Here is a 26,929-nt window from a genome sequence, read left to right as displayed (position 1 = left end):
ATTAAGAAGATAAAGCTGGATAATAAAAACACAGAAATCCAATAGATTACAAACACAACTGACTAAAAAGCAAGCAAACACTTAGGCTACTTTCACACTGGGGTGGTGAGGGCATTGGCAGTAAAAGCGCTGATGCCCTTAGCACTATTTGGCCGCTAGCGAGGTGCCTTTAACCCCCACTACCGGCCGAAGGAGGGGTTAATGGCGCCTGTGTAGCGCCGCTGCTGAAGCGCTTCGCAGGCGGCAGCGCTGCCCATGCATTCCAATGGGCAGGGGCAGTGGAGGAGTGATGTTTACACCGCTCCTCTACTGCCCCCAAGATGCTGCTTGCAGGACCATTTAACATCCCGCAAGTACACCGCTTCAGTGTGAAAGAACTCGGGCTTTCACACTGGAGTGACAGGAAATGCGCTTTTACAGGAGCCATTTTTAGCACTAAAAACACCTGTAAAGCGCTTCAGTGTGAAAGTGGCCTAACAAATTGTATCCATTTACTAAAAGTAGAATAAAAAAAAGTTGGGGAAATAAAGGGCCATGACCCATTTCAAAACTCTCAAGTACTATAGAATAATTTACCATGAACGCTATGAGATACAGAGAGGGGTGGGGATCGGTGAAGTTCTGCAGTCCAGCAAAAAAAAAAAACAATGCGGCTGCTTGGGATTTCAGTATAGCAGAGGCAGTCTGGCCAGCCAGCAACAGAATTAAAAGTGGTTTTAAAACCCTACAAATACCCAGTGAAATGACCAGCCTCCAGTATTAAACAGAGATGAAACTACCAACTCCTTCTAGAAAAGTTGTATATTTATCTGCAGCCTTCTCTCCTCTACATCCATTAAAAAGTGCAGCATTTCCAAGCTTCCAAAAGCAGCGGGTGGGGGGGGGATCTGATATCACACACTGCATAGAACAGAGCCGACTGTATTCTGAGGCCTGAGTGTAGGGAATGAATACACACCCCCTTTTACAGTCTCACAGGGAAAACTGCACAGGCGAGACTGTCAAGCACAGGCTGTGTGCTAGAGCTCCACTGTTACCAATAATCACTTGGAGTCAGGATAACCTGTCAGCTATGCATTAAGCAAAGGAAGGCGACATCTAACAAAAAGGCGTGTGCTCACTCCACCTCTTCCCCACTGACTCCCGCTGTGACTGGACTTTGAATTTTTTCCTGTCATCCACCCACTCTGCTCAGATCAGCAGATCTGTCTGCTTAAGCTCTGCTGATCACAAACAGAGTCCGCCCTGCAAGAAAGGGGCCTAAATGTTTTATTTAAATTAACCCAAATAAAAAAGAGCCCATAGCTTGAGCAATGCTACAAGTTCATTAAAAGAGAAATACAAAAACATACTTGGTCTCCCCACTTCCAGTCAACTCCTCTCATCACTCTGGTTCCGATTTTCATCATGGCAGCGAGCTCAGGTCCGGAGGCAGGCAGCTGCACTGGTGTAGTTTCCTTTCTAGACTCTTCCAATACAGTGGCAGATACTCCCAGTATACATGTATTTGATTCTTCTTCAATGTTGTCAGAACTCGGACCTGGGTAATTCGTTTATAGAATGCATCATGACATTTAGTATATACATTATGCCATTTTAATTTACATAAAAAAAAAAAAAAAAATTTGTTAATACTTTCACAACATTCCTCCTGGCCAAATAAACCTCCATGAAAAAGGCTGGAATCATTTAATATTAACACATGGAAGACTTAAACTGGCTAGAAAGAACATCTTGCTGTTTTTATACATAAACATCTGATACACTACTATTGCCTACCAATAAGTCGCATGATGGTTTGAGTCAAGGCCAGCATGCCAGAGTTGAGAAGCAGATTGAGGCTATTGGCTCCATGTTGCCGAGTCAGCATGTTTAACATTACCAGCATAAACCTGGCTTGTGGTATGGTCCCTAGACTTGGTCCTGAAGGATTTTCATTGGTGATTGCCTGCAGGGGGACAGGCTGAACTCCTAAGGAGACAAAAACATGAGTTTAACCATTTTTCCGCTAAAATTACCGCTTGCAACAAAAGCCACACTACCTCCAAGGTACATACCTATTTCTTTAAATCTACTCGAGGCATCAAGCAATATATTTCTGATATTCTGAATGGCCCACGCATATAGTTTGCCATACGTCACCTCCAGTAACATTCGGTTAAAAGGTGGAATGAGGTCAACATCCTTCAGGCAGTCTGTCAGAGGCTCACTACAACATATGAAGCAATTAGAGTGTAGAAAACACAACATCTACAGTACATAATACTGTCTGAAAATGACAAAGTACCTCAGATTGGTTCCCTCTGGAACTAGTCTCTGCCAGCCACAAAACATTGCATACTGTACAGATGGAAGAAGAAAGGTTTTTGCAGCCAGTTTTAACATGGTGTCTATTCCTTCTAGACGAACCTCCGCTCTCTCCAGCTGTGAGCAAATAAAACAAATCATTTAAAATTAAATATTTTGCACAATTAATAGAATGGCAAAAGAAGAAAGTCATGTTGTACATTTTTGGTGGATTTATACTCAAAAAGTGAAAATTTGCATCTCACTGGGAATACAGTTGTGCTCGGAGAATTGGTAGTATACAGGATGTACCATTTTTAAAGGAAAACATGAGTGAGCAGACAAAAAAAATATTTCTTATGGGATTCCTAGTCTGTAACTGTAGGTCATAACAGAATGGCACGATCATAAAACAAAAAACAACATGGCAACAAGTAAAGAAATGAAATGACCCCTGTTCAAAAGTCTGCATCCCCTTAGTTCTTAATACTGTGTATTGCCCCTTTTATCATTAATGACAGTGTGCAGTCTTTTGTAATGGTTGTCTATGAGGCCCCAAATTCTTGCAGGTGGTATAGCTGCCCATTGTCTTGAGAAAATGCTTCCAGGTCATACAAAGTCTTTGTTCGCCTTATATGAACTACACGTCTGAGATCTCCCCAGAGTGGCTTGATAATATAAAGGTCCGGAGACTGATGACCGCTCCAGAACCTTCACCTTTTTCTGCCGGCTGGCAGAAGACACAAAGCCGATGCTTTGTTTGGGTCTCAGGTTTAGTAACCCGGAAATGAGGTCATGACATCACTTCCCAGGTTATAGAAAATAATTGACTATAAACTCTCAGGTACAGGCTCTGCAACAAAATGAGGAGAGAAAAAATAAAAGTCCTGGACGGCCGCACATCGTTGAAGACATATTAAATATCTTGAATGGCAAATAAAATCCAAATACAGTCACGTCATGTGTCGGCAAAGGCATGGAAAAACAGCTGATGTGTTTCACACCATATGTTGGGGCTTGGTCATAGCTAGAATACCATATATGTATGCATATATGGAAATAAACTAGACAACCAAACGGTACAAAAATGTATTGAAAAAACCCACCCTACATAATCAAACCATGAAAATGGAAGATACCTGAAGAAAGGAGGCAATGAGACATATATTTTGCTGAAACATGAAGTGACTGTATTGGATTTTATTTGCCATTCAATACATTAATAAAGATGCCTTCAACAGTGTAGTTTACTGGCATCTTAAAAAGGCACCAGTTAAAAAGAGAAGAAGAAAAGAAAAATTATTCAAAAACACTGATCGTAACGTTTTTAATACTTTTAAGTGCAGAGGAGGGGTTTGGGGTCTTATAGACCCCCGATCCCTTCATAAAGAGTACCTGTCACTGCCTATTACTGTCACAAGGGATGTTTAAATTCTTTGTGACATCAATAACCGTGATAAACAAAAATACAACATTTTTAAATGTACAAAAGGAAATCGGCACATAATCGGCCATCGGCCTGAGAGGTGGCCGAAATATCGGTATCGCATCGGCAACGGAAAAACTATAATCGGTCAATCCCTAGTTGTGGCTGCAATCTTTGTCTCCCAGACCTTGGCATGGTATGAAGAGATCCCTGAAATTTTCCACTTCTTAATAAGTGATCGAATATTACCGATTGGCATATTCAAGGCTTTGGATATCTTTTTTCCCCCCCATCTATATAAAAGTTCCATTACTTTGTTATGCAGGTCTTTTGACAGTTCTTTTCTGCTCCCCCCCCCCCCCAATGGTTTAGCATCTAGTCTGCTCGGTGCTTTCACACGAGAGCTACCAAACTCGCTGACTATTTATACACAGACAGGAATTGCAATTTAAAAAGACAGAGATGTGAGAAATTAACCTTCATTTGTAACTTTAACCTGTGTGTGTCACCTTGTGATGTCTGTATCAAGGTCAAACGTTCCAGGGGATGTAAACTGGGCAATTTAGGGGATTTTGGTTATTATGATTTAGGCTGGGTTCACACTGGTATAACACAACTGTCATACTATTTTTTCCCTGTGACATCGGTCCTACTTCCATCTGACTTGAACAGGATAAGATTTTGCTCCAGCTTTGACCAACTTGTCCTTTGACCAATCAAAACAATCCGTGTGACTTAAATTCCTTTTACTGCTGCTGTTTTCACCATGTCGAATGTCTCAAGTCGGATGGTTAGGACAAGGATCCGACTTTGACCCTACTTCAATGATATTCAATGGGTTGAAAACAGACCAAAGTAGTGCAGGAACCTTTTCTAAAGTCAGACCGACTTGTGTCGGACCAATTAAGATGGATCTCATAGGGAACCATTGATTTGTACACGTCATGCGACATGTGTGCCCAAAGTCGGAGGGTCACAACAGTATGAACCGGGCCTCAAAAAAGGAGCCAAACAACTGATAATAAATGGCTTCATATGATCCTTAAATAAGAGACAGGTTTTTGGCATGCCAGGGTATGCAAACTTTTGAGCACAGCTGTCCAATGAGAGCTTACAATATAACTAAGGGCAAAACTTTTTTTTTTTTGGGGGGGGGGGGAGAGAAGAATTAAAAGGCTTGTCAGTTTTTATTGCGGTCTGTGCCCGTTAAGCAGAGTTACCCTCTCTGTTTGTCCTTTTTACCATTATTATTGAAAGCAAAAGAAAATCCCCAATTTTAGGTTGTCCCTATGAAAGTAATAAAGGTGGACATTTTCCAATGGGGACACTAGTCCTGGTGACCTGGGGGTACCCCGAGGAATTCCCTTAATTTGCAGGGATTTCCTCTTCATTCCCATTTTGGCTATGGGACAGGTAGTGAATGTAAATCTCTGCAGTACACAGATGGTGACAATAAACCTTATAAGGGTAATAACACTCCCATACTCTATACAAAAAAGGAAAAAAAAAAAAAAACACACGTTCTGTCTATAGTTCAAATTTCATTCTGCCCAAAAAACAAAAAAAACAAAAAAAATCACTCTTAAAAGTTACAGCGCACTTCCTGACATATGACTGTGCCAAGGCACTATAGCGCCAAGGCACGGCACCTGACTGCTAGTCCCACAAGATTTCATGATGTCATTCTTGTTCTGCTCACTTTTCTGCTTGCCGAGAGCCTATATCTGAGCACTTGTAATGCAAGGATCTCTCTGCTTCATTGGATCTGTGCTTTCTGCACCTCTCCTCTGCTGCTTGTTCATTACCCCATCAATTCATCAGATCAACAATCATTATGAGGGAAGCTCTGACCAGAGGAAGCAAAGCTACTTCTTCCACACAGACAGTGAAATGATGGGGGGGAATCAGCGACTAATCATTTGACTTCTGCACGTGGATCCTGGTAAATGCCTCTTATACTTGTACAAAGATAGCGCTTTTAAGCACTACCATAGTAACAAATACAGGGTTAGCAGGATAAATCATAATATATCACACAAAATTTTAAATGGAAAAAAATCCAGTACAGGTAAAATCTAGACAAATATAAAAACTGAATATACTGAGGGTGGCAGTATGGAGTTATACCTGCTTCAGTAAACACTTCCTCATTTTCTCTACATCCACTGGCTCCTCCTTCAGCGCAAACTCCACTATAGTGCTTAGCAATGCAGACTGAGGATAGGTACCCTGCACGTTATGTTTCAGCCATTTGTATTTATGGACACCTGTTACAGAGCTGAGGATGGGCTGCCATTTATCCTGTTGGGAGAAAAAAAAAAAAAAAAACGTATATTTAGAAAAAATTTCCTCAAGAACATAAATGCATCATACCATAATTTTTGTTTCTTTACTAAGTTTATGTATTCTATAATGTGTGCAAATCAGGAATTCTGACTTGAAATCTATAGGCTTGTTCTGAATGCGTGATACATATGGCAAATTTTATCATAATCATAGCAGCCACAATTTGGAGAAGCTGTGCATGGCAACCAATCATCTTCTAACTTCAGCTGTTCAATCTGTAACGAGCGATCGCGCGTGCCCGGCGGTGATCACGCCTGTCGGCGTCAGGGGCGAGTGGGGGGGCGCGCACGTCCCTATTGGCTGCTTGGCGAGATGACGTATAGCTACGTGATCTCGCCCAGCAGAGCCGACCTGCCGCCGTATAACTGCGGCGGCTGATCGGCAAGCAGTTAAATTAAAAACAAAGAAGTGAAAAAAATTAGAGAAGGCAGTTTATTTAAAAAAACAAAAAATAAAAAAAACACTGTTCTCCCAGGGAAGATCCATTATCAATCACGACGACTGCCACCATCGTCGATCTAATTTTTTTTTTAAATAATATGGCGATGGGAGTTTACCCCCCCCCCCTTCACCAAAGAACACTGCCCCACATGTGCAGTAGGAAAAAGGCTGTGAAGCCGCATATTATATATTAAAAAGTCAGCAGCTACAGTATTTGTATCTGAATGAGTCTGAAATTTTTATTTTTTCTGAAGGAGCCTGAAACTCCTCTTTAAAAGAGAAAAGGAAAAAAGCAAAAGTGCATGCAAAATGTCCCAGTGTGTGGGTGCAGGTTGAAGGAGGAAACTCCCCTTGGGGGAGGCTTTAGGCCTCAGGACAACCTTGTAACAAAAAGGAGAGTTTTTTTTTTTTTTTTTTTTTTTTACACAGGATAAGGCCACTAATTCAGAACCTTCACACAAAAATAGCCATGAGAAGGGTCACCTTGCAGGAATATCTCTAATAGGTGAGGAGGCATCTAGAGGATCTAAAGAACAATTGTTTTCCAGGTGCACTTGCATTGAGTCCGTGTTGACCTATGCAGATCAACGCAGCTTAACAGATGTAGAGTGGTGTGAATGAACCCCAAGCTTAAGGACAACCTAAAAAAAACTGCCATAAGCCACTACCTGGTAACCACTTTTCAAAAATATGAAAGTTTGCCAAATACTGTATGCCTGTACGCAGAAAAAATAAAACAGGACATAAAAAAGCACAATCTTTTGACTTACTTTTTGCGACTTAACCGCTATGGTCTTTTTATCCACAGACACAGGACTAGAAGGTACTACAAATGGCTCTTCTTGTTCACCTTCGTCAATACCAATTTTGGTGTCATCCACATCTGCCGATTCAGATTTTTTATGCACTAGCAAGCAAAAATAAAATGTACATTCATATACAAAAAAAGAAGAGTGCCAGCCCAAAAAAAATAAACAAGGACAACGACGACAATACAGCACTAAAGTTTTAGGCTGGCTATATATTTACCTTTCTTTTTTCGCTTCTCTCTAATGATCCTTTGCACTATTCTCCTCCAGCGAGGTACAGAGCCGAGAAGCTTTAGCTTTGATACAATAGACAAGTCATTACAGACAGCAGGCCGCAGTTCGTTGAAGAGAAATCGGAGGCGTTCTATGACAGGGGCGCACACTTCCTTATAAGAACGTCCTTGTTCCTGATGTGTCTAAATGTAAACATTAAAATGTACCTCATCATATATTGTTCAAAGTGCCTTCTACAGTGAGGGAGAAAAGGATTTGATCCCCTGCTGATTTTGTACATTTGCCCACTGACAAAAGAAAAATGACCAGTCTATACATTTTAATGGTAAACAGTGAGACAAAAAATAAATAAAAAATCCCCCCAAAAAAAAGCATTTGAAAAAAAGTTATAAATAGATTTGCATTTTGAGTGAAATAAGTATTTGACCCCTTCGCAAAACATGACTTAGCGCTTGGTGGAAAAACCCCTGTTGGCAATCACAGAGGTCAGATGTTTCTTGTAGTTGGCCACCAGCATTGCACACATCTCAGGAGGGATTTTGTCCCACTCCTCTTTGCAGATACTCTCCAAGTCATTAAGATTTTGAGGCTGACGTTTCGTAACTTGAACCTTCAGCACCCTCCATATATTTTCAATGGGATTAAGATCTGTAGACTGGCTAGGCTACTTCAGGACCTTAAAGAGTAACTGCAGTCCGCTCACATAATTTGTGATAAAAAAAAAAAAAAACACACACACACACACACACACACACACACACCTTTACCATTCTGAAGCTTCCCTCCAACCACTTTGGCCATTTTATATATACTGCGATTCTGTACTTGCCAAATATGCTGCAGAAATCTCCCTCCAACAAGTCTGGCTGCAGCCATTTTGACTGTGGGCAGCTGAAGCTTGCTGCCTGTTCACTTCCTGGATTTACACAGAGGCACACCTCTAGCTCTGCAGTCCTGCAGCTTTCATTGGCCCTCTTGAGGCCACATCCCCCCGGCAAACTCTCACAAAAGTGAGAGAAAGAGAGCTATGCATGATGTCACAAGCCAGGCAAGAAACAGGAAGGGAACTGTATAAAAACTAGTTAACAAGGGCAGAAAATGTAATGGATGAAAAGTTGGAAAAAATGACTGAAGGTCTGCTTTAAGGTGTTTCTTCTTGAGTCGCTCCTTTGTTGCCTTGGCCGTGTATTTTGGGTCATTGTCATGCTGAAATACCCATCTACGACCCATTTTTAATGCCCTGGCTGAGGGAAGGAGGTTCTCACCCAAGATTTGACGGTACATGGCCCCATCCACCGTCCCTTTGATGCGGTAAAGTTCTCCTGTTCTCTTAGCAGAAAACCCCCCCCAAAGAACAAATGTTTCCACCTCCATGTTTGACATTGGGGATGGTGTTCTTGGGGGTCATAGGCAGCATTCCTCCACCTCCAGACAAGAAGGGTTCAGTTGATGCCAAGGATCTTGATTTTGGTCTCATCTGACGACAACACTATCACCCAGTCCTTCTCCGAATCATTCAGATGTTCATTAGCAAACGTCAGACGGGCCTGTACATGTGCTTTCTTGAGTAGGGGGACCTTGCAGGCGCTGCAAGATTTCAGTCCTTCACGGCGTAGTGGGTTACCAATTGTTTTCTTGGTGGCTATGGTCTCAGCTGCATTGAGATCATTGACCAGATTCTACTGTATAGTTCTGGGCCGATTCCTCACTGTTCTCATGATCATTGAAACTCAGTGATCTTGTTTCTTCCACTTGCCAATAATTACACCAACTGTTGTCTCCCTCTCATCAAACTGCTTGCCGATGGTCTTGTAGCCCATTCCCAGCCTTATGTAGGTCTACGATCTTGTCCCGACATTCTTGGGCAGCTCTTTGGCCATGGTGGAGAGATTGGAATCCGATTAATTGATTGCTTCTGTGGACAGGGGTCTTTTATACAGTCAATGAGCTGAGATTAGGAGCACATTCTTAAAGGGTATAGAAGACACATGGGAGCCAGACATCTTGCTGATTAAAGCGGATCTCCACTCTAAAGTGGAGTCCCGCTGATCGGCACCCTCCCCCCCTCCGGTGTCACATTTGACACCTTTCAGGGGGGAGGGGGGTGCAGATACCTGTCTACAGACAGGTATCTGCACCCACTTCCGGCCCTACGATGCGGGAAAAAGACGGGTTTTTCCCTTGCTTCCCGTCCGTCCCCCGTTGTATGCTGGGAACACTCGGCTCCCAGCACACAGCGGGAGCCAATCGGCGGGCGCAGCGCGACTCGCGCATGCGCCGTAGGGAACCGGGCAGTGAAGCCGGAGCGCTTCACTTCCTGGTTCCCTCACCGTGGATGGAGGGGGGAGCAGCAGGGTGACGAGCGATCGGCTCGTCATCTGCTGCGATCGGCGCTGGACTCCAGGACAGGTAAGTGTCCTTATATTAAAAGTCAGCAGCTGCAGTATTTGTAGCTGCTGGCTTTTAATATATTTTTTTTGGGCACATCCGCTTTAATAGGGGTTCAAATACACTTTTCAGTCATTAAAATGCTAATTTATAACTTTTTTCAGATCCCTTTTTCCGGATATTTTTGTGGATATTCAAAATAAACCTACCATTAAATATGATCAATAAGACTGATCATTTGTTTGTCAGTGGGCAAACATACAAAATAAACAGGGGATCAAATACTTTTTTCCCCTCATTGTACTTTACTCTAGAAGTTGGACATGTAGCACTAACCTTTATGAGCGAGCACTTGGCTTGGTAAACCACACGACAGACATCGACCACAGATTTTGGCAATGACTTGTGCTTGACCTGATCCACATTCAAAGAACCATGATGAACCATTGACAGAGCAATATTACCTACAAAGGTGAAAAATAATATTGTTTCCAGCAGATCTGCTTGAACGTAAACTCTGAAATATGGTATAAGAAAAAAAGTTTCCAGCTATAACATCATACACACCTAAATCTTCGTGTTTCAGTAGACAACAGAGTAGCAGACGGCCGACTTCTTCCACTGGATGCTCAGGGGGAAAGGTAATTGGAGTGGTCAGATGGCATTGCTTACAATACCGCTCAATCTGACACAGAAAGTCCTGAAAACACAAAGCGTAAAAAAAAAAAGTGTAATACAAACAAGTTTCCATGTTTTAAAATAATAAATACAATTTTTTGCTGTAAAACCTTGCATTGCTACTAAAGCGGACCAGTATAATTTCCTATTATAATGCATCCTATTGTAGTTAAGAGATTCAGCCATTGGCTCCTACTGCTGTCAAACATATCCTATTAAGAGTGAGCAGGGGGCAGGTCAAGCCACGCTGTATGTCTTTAACCACTTAAGACCCGGACCTTTAGGCAGGTAAAGGACCCGGACAGTTTTTGCGATTCGACACTGTGTCGCTTTAACTGACAATTGCGCGGTCATGCGACGTGGCTCCCAAACAAAATTGGCGCCCGTTTTTCCCCACAAATAGAGCTTTCTTTTGGTGGTATTTGATCACCTCTGTGGTTTTTAGTTTTTGCGCTATAAACAAAAATAGAGCAACAATTTTGAAAAAAATTCAATATTTTTTACTTTTTGCTAGAATAAATATCCCCCAAAAATATATAAAAACATTTTTTTTCCTCAGTTTAGGCCGATACGTATTCTACCTATTTTTGGTAAAAAAAAAAAAAAAAAATGGCAATAAGCGTTTATCGATTGGTTTGCGCAAAATTTATAGCGTTTACAAAATAGGGGATAGTTTTATTGCATTTTTATTCATTTTTTTTTTACTACTAATGGCGGCAATCAGCATTTTTTTTCGTGACTGCGACATTATGGCGAACACATCGAACAATTTTGACACATTTTTGGGACCATTGTCATTTTCACAGCAACAAATGCATTAAAAATGCATTGTTTACTGTGAAAATGACAATTGCAGTTTAGGAGATAACCCCTTCAGCGCCCCCTAGTGGTCAAGTGTGACCTCATTTGTGTTTCTAACTGTAGGGGGGCGGGGCTGGACGTGTGACGTCATTGATCGTGTTTCCCTATATTAGGGAACACACGATCAATGACAGCGCCACAGTGAAGAACAGGGAAGCTGTGTTTACACACAGCTCTCCCCGTTCTTCAGCTCCGGGGACCGATCGCGGGACTCCAGCGGCGATCAGGTCCGCTGGTCCCGCTCACGGAGCTTCGGACCGGGTCGCGGGCGCGCGCCCACGACCCACGGCTGGGCACTTAAAGAGGATGTACAGGTACGTGCTTTTGCCCAGCCATGCCATTCTGCCGACGTATATCTGCAGGAGGCGGTCCTTAAGTGGTTAAAGATGCACACAGCCAGGCTCAGAAGCAAGCCCAAGGGTGCGCTCCCAAAGCAAAGCAGCTTTGGGCTTTCACACTGAAGACTGCAGGGCAGGAGTTTTTCAGGCAGTATTTAGGCGCTATTTTTAGCGCTAAACCACCTGAAAAATGCCTTGGTGTGAAAGGGGCCTTAGAGTTGAGACATAAATTGTAAAATTGTGTACAAAGACTGCTCAACAGAATAACATTTGATTGTTTTGTCAGTGCAAGCTGTATGTAGATTATAAAATATAAAAAAAAAAAAAAAAAAGAGGAGTTGGACTGTACGTACCGTTTCAAAAATAGGTCCATTCATTATGCTCAACATTTATATTACCCTACAGATGGTCAACCTTAGACCCTTGTTACAATACAACTATGTGTTGTTGGCTTGCTCTGTGTCAAAGTCATGCGACTGGCCTCCAAATCACTTTACCACCTCAAATCTGCTTTACGCAAAGCAGGTACTAAAAGGACTCTGTAGACCCTAAACTGCACTCTACATTTTATGAATGGCTCAGAAAATATAGACGCAGTGTAAATAAAAACTTCAGTGTCCAGTAGGGAAAGCTATGCGCTTTTTGCTATAACCACTTGCTGACGGCGCACTGCAGTTTTACTGCTACAGTGCGGGCCAGCCGCAAAAAGTAAAAAACCCAGTGGTGATGAAATACCACCAAAAAAAAAAAAAAAGGATATAAAATGTTGTTTGCCTACACTGCATTGCATGACCGTGCAATCACCAGTTAAAGCGGCACAATACCGAATAGCAAATAATCGCCTAGTCATGAAGGTGGCAAAACCTTCTGGAGCTGAAATGGATACATAGGACCTTAAGGCTGCATTCACACCTCCGCGACAAGATACGCCGCCTACGCTGCGTATTTTGCCGCGAGTGTGTAACTTTTTTTTCTTTTTTTTAACAAAGCCTTCCCATTGCTTTGTATGGGCGAACGCCAATGCCGCCTGAAAAAAAGGGTCCGGGACTTTTTTTCAGGCGGCAGGCGTACGGCGTCTATGAGATGTGAACCATCTCATAGACAGCAATGGGAATTCTCCCCTCCAGCGGCACGAGCGTCCGGCGTTTTGTCGCGGAGGTGTGAATGGGGTCTTAGTGTTTCATCAAGAGCTGTAAAATATATATTATTAAGGATAAGCTCTACCAATTATAAATTATATTTAAATGCAAGTCTACCCAACAATTAAAAAAAAACAGTATAACATAATTACATCTCGAAAGAGCTCACCTTGACATTGTGGTCCTGGGTATTATTGTCAGCTATGGCCTGCAGAAAAGGCTGGGAATGAGCACTCATGGAGAGGCGATGGGCATACAGCTTTGATTTGTTGGGTGTAGTGTTCCCTGGAGAGCTGCAATTGTCCTCATCTTTTTCCTCATTGTAACTGTAATGAATCTGACTGGTTTGAAGGCCACCAGAAAATATAGAAGATTTGAGCCACCCTAGATGAAAAAAAAAGATATACAAAATCAATTGGAATTGTTTAGGCTCGGTTCACGCTATTCGGATTCCAAAGATGTGGAAATTTACACTCTGGCACTCAAGTCGCAAGAAAGCCACATCAAAGTAGTGGACAAATGTTTTCAAAGTCGCTGTGACTTTATGGAGCCTTAAAAAGTGTTCGCCTTTAAAAAGCATGTAACCTTTTGTAGAGCTTACCAAATACCACTTGGTGTAGGTCACCTCATTTATTAGGAGTGCCCCTTTAGGTTGTCATAATTTCCAAAGAATTAACAGATTTTAAGGGTTCATTCACGCCTGCAAATGCACTAGACACCGATTACATATCCTGCATATCTGTTACACTAAATGTTAATGTCTGAAAGCAGCTTTTAAAACACTTGTTCTCCATCTTTGGTACGATAACCGTGGTGGTAATTCTAATGGCTTAGTGTGAAACTTTGGTTTTTACTAGTAAGTTTCTTTGAAGTCTGGAATTGAAGCTGGCTGTAAATTATATACAAAAGTCATACTAAACTACTACCAATTACAAAACACTGAGGGTGCATTCATGCCTGGTTCCCCCGGTGATGACCGGCAGGAGGCAGCCTCATTAAAGCAATGGGGGGTTGCCGATTCCCGCAGCTAAATCGTAGCCACTTACTCATATAGTGATTATATGCGAGTAATGGGCCCTGGATGCAGGCAATTTGTGTCCAGGGCCGATCACTCTTATGTGGCTGCTGCATGAGCGATTACATGCAAATGGCCATGATTAACTGATGGAGCAACACGTTACACAATATAAAGACACACTATAATAAAAGTGTTCTTTATCATTTCAAGTAAATACCAACCCTGCACCCCCACCAGATGTGAAAACTACTCTGGAGGACAACTTGTTCAGAAATGGACTCTTAAAGCATTATTAACTACTTGCCGACCAGCTGCCGCTGTTATACGGCGGCAGGTCGGTTCCCCTACGCGAGAGCCCGTAGCTATACGTCGGGCTCTCGAAGTGGCCACTAGGAGCGCGTGCGCGACCCCCGCTCGTCCCGGACTCTCGTGTGCGATCGCCACCGGGCACCTGCAATTGCGCGTTACTGAGTGGGGAACGGGAGCTGTGTGTGTAAACACACAGCTCCCGGTCCTGTCAGGGGAGAAATGCCTGACCGTCTGTCAATACAAAATGTATGAACAGTGATAAGTCATTTCCCCTAGTGAGTCCAGCCCCCCCCCCCGTACAGTTAGAACACACCCAGGGAACATACTTAACCCCTTTCCTGCCGCCAGTGGCATTTTTATAGTAATCCAATGCATTTTTATAGCACTGATTGCTATAAAAATGCCAATGGTCCCAAAAATGTGTCAAAAGTGTCTGAAGTGTCCTCCATAATGTCGCAGTACCGAAAAAAAAAAGAAAAAAAAAAGCTGATCGCCACCATTACTGGTAAAAAAATAAATATTAATAAAAATGCCATAAAACTACACCCTATTTTGTAAACGCTATAACTTTTGCGCAAACCAATCAATAAACATTTATTGCCATTTTTTTTTACGAAAAATATGTAGAAGAATACGTATTGGCCTAAACTGAGGAAAAAAAATAGTTTTTTTATTATATTTTTGGGGGATATTTATCATAGCAAAAAATATTCATTTTTTTTCAAAATTTTCGCTCTATTTTTGTTTATAGCGCAAAAACTAAAAACCGCAGAGGTGATCAAATACCACCAAAAGAAAGCTTTTATTTGTGGGGAAAAAAGGACGGCAATTGTGTTTGTGAGCCACGTCGCTCGCAAAAAGTGCTCTGGTCTATGACCAGCAATATGGTCCGGGGGTTAAGTGGTTAAACCCAAAATAAAAACTGCCATATATAAAAGCTTATCAATAGAGGTGGTGGCCCCATTAGGTTTTTTTTTCTGGCTACACCTTTGGTATTAGAGTGTTTCCACTCTGGATGAAGGGGCACAGAGGGAACATTGTCAGTCTAGGGGGAGGGAGTGTTAGATTTAAAATACAACAAATTTAAAATACAACAAATTGAAGCCAAACTCCAGATAACACTGCAGTTACAGCAACAGTTTGTCTTTTAGAATAAGGGTTTTACAAGAAAAAAAAATAACAGCTGATCATTGTAAATGTCAGTGGTAAATGGTTTATCTCAACCCTCTTTGCAGGAGAGCTTGTGCTGTTGAAAAAGAACAGACTTACTGCCCAGATCACCGGATGAAAATGAATTAAAGCCTAAAAAAACAAATGCAGCCATCACATCTAATAATTGTAAGCTGCAATATAATAAAGCTTTGCTTTTGGGTTTAATACTGTCCCAAACCACAGCCATATATTGTAGAACACAGTAAATCTTACTTACTGGCACACTCAACCTCCATAGGAGATAATGGTGTACTTAATGAGAGATAAGATGCATGGAGACCAAGCAGCAAACCCAGGGTTCTTTCAGTGTCAATGAGCGGAGAAGACAGGCTGCTGATATCTGGGGCTGTAATTACTTCCTGATCAGGCTGTGAGAACAAGAAAAAAAAAAAAAAAATGTATTGAAAACATTATTAAGCAACCAAAAATCTAGCATATCTAGCAGAAAAGTCAACACACACGCAGAGGTATACAGCCATCTATATACTGTATATCTATACACACACACACATTATATATATACACACACACACATACATATATATATATATATATATATATATATATATATATATATATATATATATATATATATATATATATATATATACACACACACACACACACACACACTATATAAATACACATTCATTTTATGAACAGCAGAAATGTACTAAGTATACAAAAAAAATGATGCATCTCAATCATACCACATCCACCACAGACATTCCATGCTACCATGTCAGTAAACATCTGTATGTTGTAATTCACAAGACATCATTGATAAATAAAGCAAGCTTATAAAAAGGTGAAATCCAGCTTGAGCTCGTTTGGCTGGGCTTATCCTATGGGTCACAGGAGTGCAATTTGTTTTGCACTCCTGTGACCCATTTTCAGCAGAGAGCAGGCTGAAATCCGCTCTCTGCTGAAGTCACAGGAATCAGTCCAGGCACCACGTTATCCTGACAATGGAAGTCGGGATCCGTCAGGTGCCTGGACTGACACCCGTCTCAGCCCTGAGACGGCCACTCCCTGTCCCTCCACAGCTCAGCGCTATAGTGAGCATGGAGGAGCAAAGTGGAAAGCTGCTGATTGACAGTCAGCAGCTCTCTGCTCGGGGAGCCGAGAGAACCGAGCCATTAGCGGTGTTTGATCGCTCGGTTCTCAGTGTAGAGGCACAGCATCAAACTGATGCTGCAGCCACCTAGGTAAGTATGATGGGGGGGAAAACCACCAAAGCCATACTTCTCTTTTAATACTTATAATTTTTGTTTGGACACTTTGTAACAAATACATTGAAATAATTTTCACCAGGAGTGTAGGTTTTTCTGGAAAACCACGTTAATTTGTCAAGAAAAGCTGGTCACATGAAATCACAGTATAATTTTTCATATTTATAGAATTGAAATACACAAATAAAAGTGTAAAATTTATTTTTCAGGAAATAGAAAGAAATCCTAATATAAAATGTAGATAATAAGCAATTAACAATACAATTAAAAAAAAAGGGGGGGGGTAGAAGATTTCCATTCACACCGAAATCCCTTAGACCCCTTTCACACGGTCGGACCATTCAGGTCCGCCTGTCATATTTGTTGGCTGACCTTAACGGCCGCTCCAAACTTCTCTATGGAGCGTCGGATGTCAGCGGAGACACGTCCGCTGACATCCGACCCGATCCGCTAAAATCAGTCGGATGGCGATACGTTGCCATCCGTCCATGGCAGATCGGATCGGGTAAGACATGCTCTCCGCTTTCATCAGATCTCTCCATAGGAGACAGTGGCGCTGCACAAGCCCCTCCACGCTCATTGAGCAGAGAGGGACTTTTCATCTGCCAGCTCAGCGGAGATCTGTGGAGAGATCTCCCGCTGAGCTGGCGGACTCTGCTGAGACGGAGCTCGCCTAGTGTGAAAGGGGCCTTACCGTTGAGCCAAGAATTAAATTCCTTCAATATCTCCAATTAGTTGGGCTTGCTTACCTCCATGTAGTGACCCACGCAGTAGGCATTCATGGACTCTCTGGTGTCATCGAACTGCAAGGCAGCCTCAAGAGCAACCAAAGGATCCGCACAAGCAAAGTGAGCTAGCAGAAAACAAAGAAAATATACAATTAAAATCAGCAGATATAGTATATATAGTTATATATATATATATATATGTGTGTGCATTTAATATGAAATATATACTATGCGTACTGAATTAGTCATACATATCTGTGTGATGTAATGTACAAACTTTCATGTTCTAAGTAACCACAGATGAACCATCATGATCTAATCACTTCACTCGTTTTATGGCTATGAAGAAGGAAAACCAAAAAAAAAAAAAACATACCCATAACTTTTTTTTCTTAAGAAAAGCAACAACAATCTCCCTCCAAAAATGAAGGAGACCATTTGCCAGTTCCACAGCGATAAACTCAGATAAAGATATCCAGAGAGTCTGGTTAGATTTGGCATCTATCCCCATGCAATTTGAATTAGCAAATTTGAATGCATTAAAAGACAATTATGTCATATTTACATGTTCCTTCTGGTATAGTCCATATGGCAGCTTGTGCTACGCATTGAAATGTAAATTCACTTACTAGTAAAATATTTACATACTTGGCTAATGCTTTTAATTAAACTAGCAGATGTAATCAAATGACTTCAAGTAGACAATGTGGTCTGATGTTGCCCAAGATGAGATTTTGTCTAGGAATATCTTAAAAAGGATAAGTTCACCTTTCATACCATGTTGTTACACTCGTATTTAAGGTGTAACCTGCTACTATATCTGCAGCGCCCATACCCCTCATTGTGACAGCAGACAGGGATCCTCTCCCCACACCCGCTGTCACAATCTGAAAACAGCACAGCCGTGCGGGGCTCTGCCCACCCAACTGCATCATTAATTCACAGAGTCCTGTGAATGAATGAACTACAACTACCGTCAATTGCGGCGGATGGCTTGTACGTCTCAATTAACTACAACAGGCGCAAGGTGCGTGCTCTAGTAGTTCGATTCTTTCTGTAATTCAGTAACTGCCTGCCGTATGAGGCATCGGGGGCAAGCTACACTGACAGTCTGCAGGAGCCTGACACTGTATCCAAGATCTGCTGATTGGGGGTGCAATGCTTTATAGGAGTCTAATAAAAGAAAAATGCATATTTTTTGCCTGCAATAAGATATATATTTTTTTAAGGTGAACTTAGCCTTTAAGTGTCAAGGAAATCGGACAATAAAATACATTACCGACACCTGCATAGGCCATACCATATACAGGCTAGTATAAAATGATTAAAAAGGTCGTCAACATACCATAAAGAACTTCTGCACCATGTAAATGTGAAATTGTACACATTTGTTTTTAGATTATGGAGATCGCCAAAAATCTGGCTACTTACCAAATGAATGACTAAAACATGGTTAAGCATACTTTAAAAAGTTATTCATACCTAGTATTGTATTAGCATGAAGTGACTGTGCCTGAAAGTCCTCAATGTCATAGACTTTGCCATCCATTACAGTCCAGAAACCTCCATCCTTATTATGATTTTCCAAATCTGCTTTACGTATCAGGGTTACTTCTTCATTATTCCTTGAGCTCTGGCCAGCAAAAAATGAGCCTATATGCAAAAAAATAAAGAAAAAAAATAGAAATTAATAATAATAATAATAATAATAATAATAATAATAATAATAATAATAATTTCTAAATCACACCACACAAATGTAAACACTGTTCAGCATGTACTAGAGAATGGACAAAGTATAACCACACTATGTGTGAGCTAATAAATCTTCATAAGGATCCCAAATTTTATACAACCGATAATTATTTACACTATTGGCATGTCTTTCGCCCTTTATAAATGTGGGAGACGATGGTGGGGCCTGACAGATGGGGATTAACCCTTAATATGCTGGAGAAGATTTTTTACCAAGCTGGAGGGAGAGTTTGAATAGTGTGACATAAATACTGCGTTCAAATGATGGTATTTTTTTTTTTGTTATATGGCAAGTACGTTGTGTGCTCTGGTAGTGGTCACGTGGGGCTGTGTGTACATAGAGGAGTGTGGACAGTGCTCTGGAATATTTTGTGTACCACAGCAGGTGTTGGTCTAAACACAGTATCTATGAACTGCACATATACACCCGATATGGACTTTTAATTTTTGGACTTAAAGCGGGAGTTCACCCATTTCTGTTTTTTTTCCCTCTTTTCCCCATAGCTGGATGCTCGTTTTGTCTAGGGGAATCGGCTATTTGTTTTAAAATATGAGCAGTACTTACCCGTTTTCGAGATGCATCCTCTCCGTCGCTTCCGGGTATGGGTCTTCGGGAGCGGGCGTTCCTTCTTGATTGACAGTCTTCCGAGAGGCTTCCGACGGTCGCATCCATCGCGTCACTAGTAGCCGAAAGAAGCCGAACGTCGGTGCGGCTCTATACTGCGCCTGCGCACCGACGTTCGGCTTCTTTCGGAAAATCGTGACGCGATGGATGCGACTGTTGGAAGCCTCTCGGAAGACTGTCAATCAAGAAGGAACGCCCAGTCCCGCAGCCCATACCCGGAAGCGACGGAGAAGATGCATCTCGTAAACGGTAAGTACGGATCATATTTTAAAACAAATAGCCGATTCCCCTAGAGTCTAGACAAAACGAGCAGGAATCTAAGGGGAAAATGTGTTCTCCATGGGTGAACCTCCACTTTAATGAATTTGATATCTGAATCGGCACATGTGTATATTATTGCAGATTTGTTACCTATTATTGCACATGTATGGTTATTAATTTATATATCATCTTTTTTTTATTTATTCACACACTTATTGGTGCACTTTGGTGAATTTTTTACTTCACAACACCTTGATCATGGGATTTAAGAATGTATTCATTCAATTGTATAAAATGTGGGATTTTTTTTTTTCGGGAGATTAGGTCACACATAGGGACCGATTTACTACAACTGGATAGTGCAAAATCTGGTGACGCTGTGCATGTTAGCCAATCAGCTTCTAACTTCAGCTTTTAAAATTACGTGTTGACAACAAATAAAAAAATCGACTGGTTTCTATGCAGAGCTGCATCGGATTTTGCAGGCTCCCGTTTTAGTAAAACAACCCCATAGTGTGATTACACTTTGTACATTCTTTAGACCATTTGTCTTTTAGTAACTGCAGCCGATAGTAGTTGTAAATCCAGCTGGGAGATTTCTTTCTTTTGGTAGCCACTGTTCAGCATACATTAAAAAATGTTCTATGACAGTCGGTCAATGAAGCGTTACCCACCCATAATGCCAGGCCAGGACAAATCCTCATTGTCATCTCTTTCTCTGCCTGGAGCAAGATGGTTGAATCGATCCAGAGGTTCCAGAAGACTGGCAAGAAGAGGAATAGCACCGGTTTCCTGCATGAGCCATGCATTCTTACACAGCAGCAATATTGTGGATACAACAAGCTCAGGAAGTAAAACACCTAAACAAGTGTTAAATGAGAAATTGAATTACAGAAATTTCACAGGATGAAATTAAAAATAGTATGCACTTTTGAAATCATTGTGTGTAGCAATCCCCACCGAATGTCACATAAAATAAGCTAAAGCCATTTATTCAGACACGATTTACATTCATTGATGGGCAAGCAAAGGTAACTTTAAAATGGCTTGTAGCAGCTCAAATACAAACGGAGTGCACATGAAAGCATGAGGAGCTCAAGCCCCAAAAGTCTCAGAGCAACCAAATGACTCCCAATATTACTTTTATTTTCAGTTAATGTTGGAGACAATATCTAAAATTTCACATCTCATTCAAACAGGAAAACTGGTGGACTGGTGGATTTCAGAATCCAATTTTTGGTTGTTCAGGCACTGGGCCACAATCATTTCTATACAGGCGACATGGCAGTTTAACATGGCAGCATGCCATGCATTCATCTAATCCAGGGATCCTCAAACTACGGCCCTCCAGCTGTTTCAGAACTACACATCCCATGAGGCATTGCAAAACTCTGACATTCACAGACATGACTAGGCATGATGGGAATTGTAGTTCCTGAACAACTGCAGGGCCGTAGTTTGAAGACCCCTGATCTAATCTCTTCTCTGCTCCTTCATAGATGCAATGATTTTCAACTACCACCTTAATGCCTTGACTGTGTGAAAGTCATCCTGCAATACTTTGCAACAATAATTGTAACCTATGCCCAACAAATAAAATTCAAATACAAAACAATAGCAACAACCACAACCGCAGGCCAACCCACAACTCTGCCCCAAGTTTATTGTATTAGATATCTTCCCCAAGACCTCCTGCTATCTAGCTCCCTCATCACATATCCAAGACTTCACCAGAACCTGCCCCATCCTCTGGAACTCCCCAATTCAGTCTGTCTGGGTATCTCCTACTCTGACCTCTGTCCACTTTAAGTCAATACCTGAAAACTCGTCTCTTCAGAGATCCTATCCCGCCTCTAGCTAACAATTCCAATCCTACCTTTTTTTTCTAACAACTTATCTACACTCAGTTTTAGGTTGTAAGTTCTCACAAGCAGGGCCCTTCAAGCCTTCTCTTCTTGAATTGTATTGTGACTGTACTGTATCTATTCATATTGTAAAGCAATGCTTTAGTTGACAGTGCTATATAAATCCTAAATAATATTTTCTAATTCAACATTAATAGTTTGATACAAGAAGTATTACATTTTATTTTAACACAGCAAACTCATTAAAGGTAATATATAGCCATTTTAAAAGAGAAGTAGGTTTTTTTCCTTTTTTTTATATTCATACTTACCTAGGTGGATGAATTAGACCGATGCTCCACCTGTCCCCCGGCGACTCTGCACTGAGAACCGAGCCAAACAACGCTGTTGGCCCAGTTCTCTCCTCTCCCTGAACAAAGATGCTGCTCATCAGTCAGCATCTCTCCTGCTCTGATCCTCCACACTCATTGGAGCGCTGAGCTGTGAAGGGTGTGTAGGGGCAGGGAGCAGCCATCTCAGCAGCTCGCCAAGACTGCCATCAGTCAAGGCAGCTGACGAATCCAGACTTCAGAAGTCGGGATGACGTGCTGCCTCAACAGATAGCAGTGATGGCATCGGGGAGTACTTCAGACCGCTCTCCACTGAAAAGGGTCACAGGAGTGAATTGCACGCCTGTGACCAGAGGAGAAGCCCAGCCTACAGAGCTCAGGCTGGACTTCTTTAAATATATTTTCTTTATCAATATATAATAAGGATTAAAAATTATATATTAATAAAGAAAAAATATATATATTTTTTTAATCCTTATTATATATTAATAAAGAAAAAAAATATATATATATATAAGGATTAAAAAAATATATATATATTTTCTTTATTAATATATAATAAGGATTTAAAAAAAAAAAAAAAAAAAGTTATACTTTGTTTTTTTTCTTTTAATATTGCAAATATTTTGTATAAATATTTGGCCCGCTTTTGAAGTCAGCAGATTGAGCTTTTGGCTTCTTTAGGCTAGGTTCAGGGACTTTTGCCTGCAGTAAGTTGCGTTCTTGGTTTCATAGACTTCAATAGAAAAGAACAAAAAAATGCAGCGCTTATCTTTTTGATGCATTTTAACAATCAAAACCGTTTGTCAAAAAAATTCTCCATTTACCGATCTGTCTGTTTTGGGGCAGTTTCTCCAATTCTTCTTTGCAGGGCCTCTCAACCTCCATTGGGTTAGATGGGGAGCGTCGGTGCACAGCCATTGTCAGACCTCTCATAAAATGTTTAACCTCCCAAAGCCGATATACGTTGGCAGAATGGCACGGCTGGGTACAATCACGTAACTTTTTTTGCATGCCGGCCTCATTTGAAAAATTAAGGAGGTTACTTAACTTGCCAAAATTCTCGTATGACAGAATACAATTTCGTAAGTGGCGTAATGTGTTGTATTGTGGTATATTTTTCTAAGCATGCCTAGTCTTGCCCTTTCGATTTTTTTAGACAGCTACTGTACTGATTAAATGAAAATAGTATGATCTGGCATCGTGCGAGAAACATTTTCAGGTTTGTTCCTTCAGGATAATTTAGGATGAACTATCACGATCAGCTCTCGAAAGCTGTGTACTAAAAAGATCATACGATCTATTCGAAAACGGTATTTTTCTTCCGATTTTCTCAGTGTGTGTACTAGGCTTTAGAGCAAGCCAGCCAAAAAGGTAAGTCAGCAACATTTGTGCACCCTTTGGATAACTCATGGTGCTCTGGGAATCCACTTATGTTTATTAAATATTGCAAAACAAAGACTGAAAAACTGTTTAAATGTAAGAATTAAAATACAAGTCTCAAAACCATTATAGTGTATTAAAAAAAAAAAAAAAAAAAAAAAAAGCATGGCTGGTTACCTGTAAGATCTCCTGACACAATACGGGACACTTCTGCAAAATGTCTGTGAGATGTGGAAGCAATATTTGTTGCGACAGGAAGGATGTCTCCAATGTGTGTGCACAAGAGTGCAATATATTTCTTCAACAATGAGCCGACACCTAACAGTTCAGGAGCTATTTGATAGAAAACAAGACAGTATCAATACCACATAAAAGTTGAACTCTGTATATCATGAAAGCAGAAGGAAAGTTATATATACCATGAGTGTTTGTAGTTAGGTCCACAGAGCTGCCTGGGTAGAGTTTGCTAACAAGCAGCCGCTGGAAGCGCAACAGAAGATCCATGGATGCCGACCTCTCCTTACTGAAATGTTCTTGTTCTAAGCTGGATGAGATCCTTCGAGCCATGTCTTTGAGTTTAGCAATAGTTTGAGAAGCAATGTTCCTACGGACATGAAATCAGTAATACTGTTACAAGAAGGAAAAAAACAAGTGAAGAATTTAAAAACCTAACACTTATTTGTTAAGAATCTCACATTTGTAATTGAAAGTGGGTAAGGCAAAAGCACAAAAATGTTTGAATTACTGTTGCAAAAATTACTGCTCAACAGACTAGGATTTAAAAAAAAAAAAAAGAACAAACAAATAGAATCAGGGACAAAAATCATAGGGGCAGATTCACGTACAGCCGCGCAAAATTGTGCCGGGGTAACGTATCTGATTTACGTTACGCCTCCGCAACTTACACGGGCAAGTGCTGTATTCTCAAAGCACTTGCTCCGTAAGTTGCGGCGGCGTAGCGTAAATCACCCAGCGGAATTCAAATTCGGCGGGTAGGGGGCGTGTATCATTTAAATCAAGTGCGTCCCGGCGCCGAACGAACTGCGCATACGCCGTCCGTAAAATATCCCAGTGTGCATTGCTCCAAATGACGTCGCAAGGACGTCATTGGTTTCGACGTGAACGTAAATGATGTCTAGCCCCATTCACGGACGACTTACGCAAACTACGTAACTTTTTCAAATTTTGATGCGAGAACGACGGCCATACTTAACATTGATGCGACGCACTTATGCCACCATTTAGCAGGGGCAACTATACTACGCCGGGAAAAGCCTAACATAAACGTCGTAACTTTACTGCATCGGCCACGCGTACGTTCAGGAATTCGCGTATCTAGCCAATTTGCATACTCAACGCGGAATTCGACGGAAGCGCCACCTAGCGGTCCAAAAAAAATGCAGTTTAGATCCGACGGCGTAAGAGACTTACGCCTGTCGAATCCAATGGATATCTATGCATAACTGATTCTAAGAATCAGTCGCATAGATACGACGGGTCAGATTAGGGTCAGATTAGGACTTACGGCGACGTACACGGTGCTGCGCCGTCGTAAGTCCTTTGAGAATCTGGGCCATAAAGCGTAACATTTTTAGATTGATGTTAAACTGAACAGTACTGTTATCTGCACCATTATGTTACAGTGAATCACAACTCCAAAAGATATATTAGTAGATTCTCTGGGAAACAAAGTTTGAAGAGGTTTTAAAAATATAAATAAAAAAATAAATAAATAAAGGACTGAAGAGGTTTGGTAACTAAAAGCTAGAAACGTCTATATTTAGGCTTAATGCGCACTAGAGGTTTTTAGAACCTCAAAAAAAAATGCTGGATGAAAAATGCCAATAGTGTTTTTGTACTGGCTTGTAGTAGCATTTTAGTAGCATTTGATTAGCGTTTTTACAGCGCATGAAAGGAAAAAAAGTCAGTTAGGAGCAATTTAGTAGCGTTAAGAAGCATTTTTATTCTGATAAAAGAAACGCTCCAAAAACAATTCCCAAAAAATGGCAATAGCCTAGAGTAGTGTAATAACACAATTTAGCTTCCAGGAGCAAGAAAGAAATGCTAAGAACAGCGTCTTAAGAGCTTAAAAAACACTAGGGTGTCTTAAAAAGTGGAACTTTAGTCAGAAAAATTAATGCCCTGCTGGATCACTTCAGGCTGACCCCTTTTGCAGGTATAGCTATGTAAAAAAAAAGTTACAAAATAAAGTTCCTATACTGTTTAAACTCCAGTAATACATGGTCACGTTTTGCTCTGCACATGCTCAGTTGCTTTATTTTTTAAGGGCACTTGGGGCCAGATTCTCGTAGGAGCGCATAACTTTGTGCGGGCGCAACATATCTGATTTACGCTACGCCTCCGCAACTTAGACGGGCAAGTGCAGTATTCTCAAAGCACTTGCTCCGCAAGTTGCGGCGGCGTAGCGTAAATCGGCCGGCCTAAGCCCGCCTAATTCAAATGTGGGACAGGGGGGCGTGTTTTATGTTAATGCTATGTGACCCGACGTGATTGACGTTTTTCACGAACGGCGCATGCGCCGTCCGTGGAAATCTCCCAGTGTGCATTGCTCCCAATACGCCGCAAGGACGTATTGGTTTTGACGTGAACGTAAATTACGTCCAGCCCCATTCACAGACGAGTTACGCAAACAACGTAAATTTTCAAATTTCGTTGCGGGAACGACGGCCATACTTAACATTGGTAAGCCGCACTTACGCCACCATATAGCAGGGATAACTTTACGCCGGGAAAAGCCTAACGTAAACGGCGTAACTGTACTGCGTCGGCCGGGTGTACGTTCGTGAATTCGCGTATCTAGCCGATTTACATATTTTGGCGCGTAAATCAGCGTACACACCCCTAGCGGTCAGCGTAAATATGCAGTTACGATCCGACGGCGTAAGAGACTTACGCCTGTCGGATCTAAGGGAAATCTATGCGTAACTGATTCTAAGAATCAGGCGCATAGATACGACGGCGTATCTGGAGATACGACGGCGTATCTGGAGATACGACGGCGTATCTGGAGATACGACGGCGTATCTCTTTTGAGAATCTGGCCCTTAGATTTTAGATTACTGCTGCTTGGGGGTTCTGGGCTTCAGCAAAAAGAAAACAGGAATAATGCTGGGGGCAATTTACAGCACTCTAATTTTAGTAACAATTATTAAATACGGAATGTATGTTTCTTGGTAAATCAGTCGGTATGGGTAAAGTTCCACTTTAACTGTAAAGTGTGGATTATACAGTGATCAAGAATGAGC

General features: G+C 41.3%; 1 protein-coding gene across 7 annotated transcripts in view; it reads right to left on the bottom strand.

Annotated features, from left to right (window-relative positions):
- HERC2 (HECT and RLD domain containing E3 ubiquitin protein ligase 2) overlaps window positions 1-26,929 on the bottom strand; it is a 215,347-nt gene that overhangs the window by 110,244 nt on the left and 78,174 nt on the right. For all 7 annotated transcript variants that reach the window (XM_040336306.1, XM_040336311.1, XM_040336312.1 and 4 more), the window contains exons 21-36: window positions 24,083-24,267; window positions 23,841-23,996; window positions 20,761-20,946; window positions 18,928-19,098; window positions 17,467-17,570; window positions 15,703-15,853; window positions 13,116-13,330; window positions 10,498-10,630; window positions 10,267-10,394; window positions 7,529-7,724; window positions 7,270-7,406; window positions 5,840-6,013; window positions 2,288-2,424; window positions 2,058-2,209; window positions 1,780-1,971; window positions 1,353-1,540 (exon numbers count right to left, since the gene is read on the bottom strand). In XM_040336306.1, the coding sequence (XP_040192240.1) occupies window positions 1,353-1,540; window positions 1,780-1,971; window positions 2,058-2,209; window positions 2,288-2,424; window positions 5,840-6,013; window positions 7,270-7,406; window positions 7,529-7,724; window positions 10,267-10,394; window positions 10,498-10,630; window positions 13,116-13,330; window positions 15,703-15,853; window positions 17,467-17,570; window positions 18,928-19,098; window positions 20,761-20,946; window positions 23,841-23,996; window positions 24,083-24,267 (2,605 nt within the window). The remainder of the gene's footprint in view (window positions 1-1,352; window positions 1,541-1,779; window positions 1,972-2,057; window positions 2,210-2,287; window positions 2,425-5,839; window positions 6,014-7,269; window positions 7,407-7,528; window positions 7,725-10,266; window positions 10,395-10,497; window positions 10,631-13,115; window positions 13,331-15,702; window positions 15,854-17,466; window positions 17,571-18,927; window positions 19,099-20,760; window positions 20,947-23,840; window positions 23,997-24,082; window positions 24,268-26,929) is intronic.

Source organism: Rana temporaria, chromosome 2, assembly GCF_905171775.1.
Source record: "Rana temporaria chromosome 2, aRanTem1.1, whole genome shotgun sequence".
NCBI lineage: Eukaryota > Metazoa > Chordata > Amphibia > Anura > Ranidae > Rana > Rana temporaria.
The sequence above is the reverse complement of the archived record's forward strand: the minus strand, read 5'-3'. Positions and strand labels throughout refer to the sequence as shown.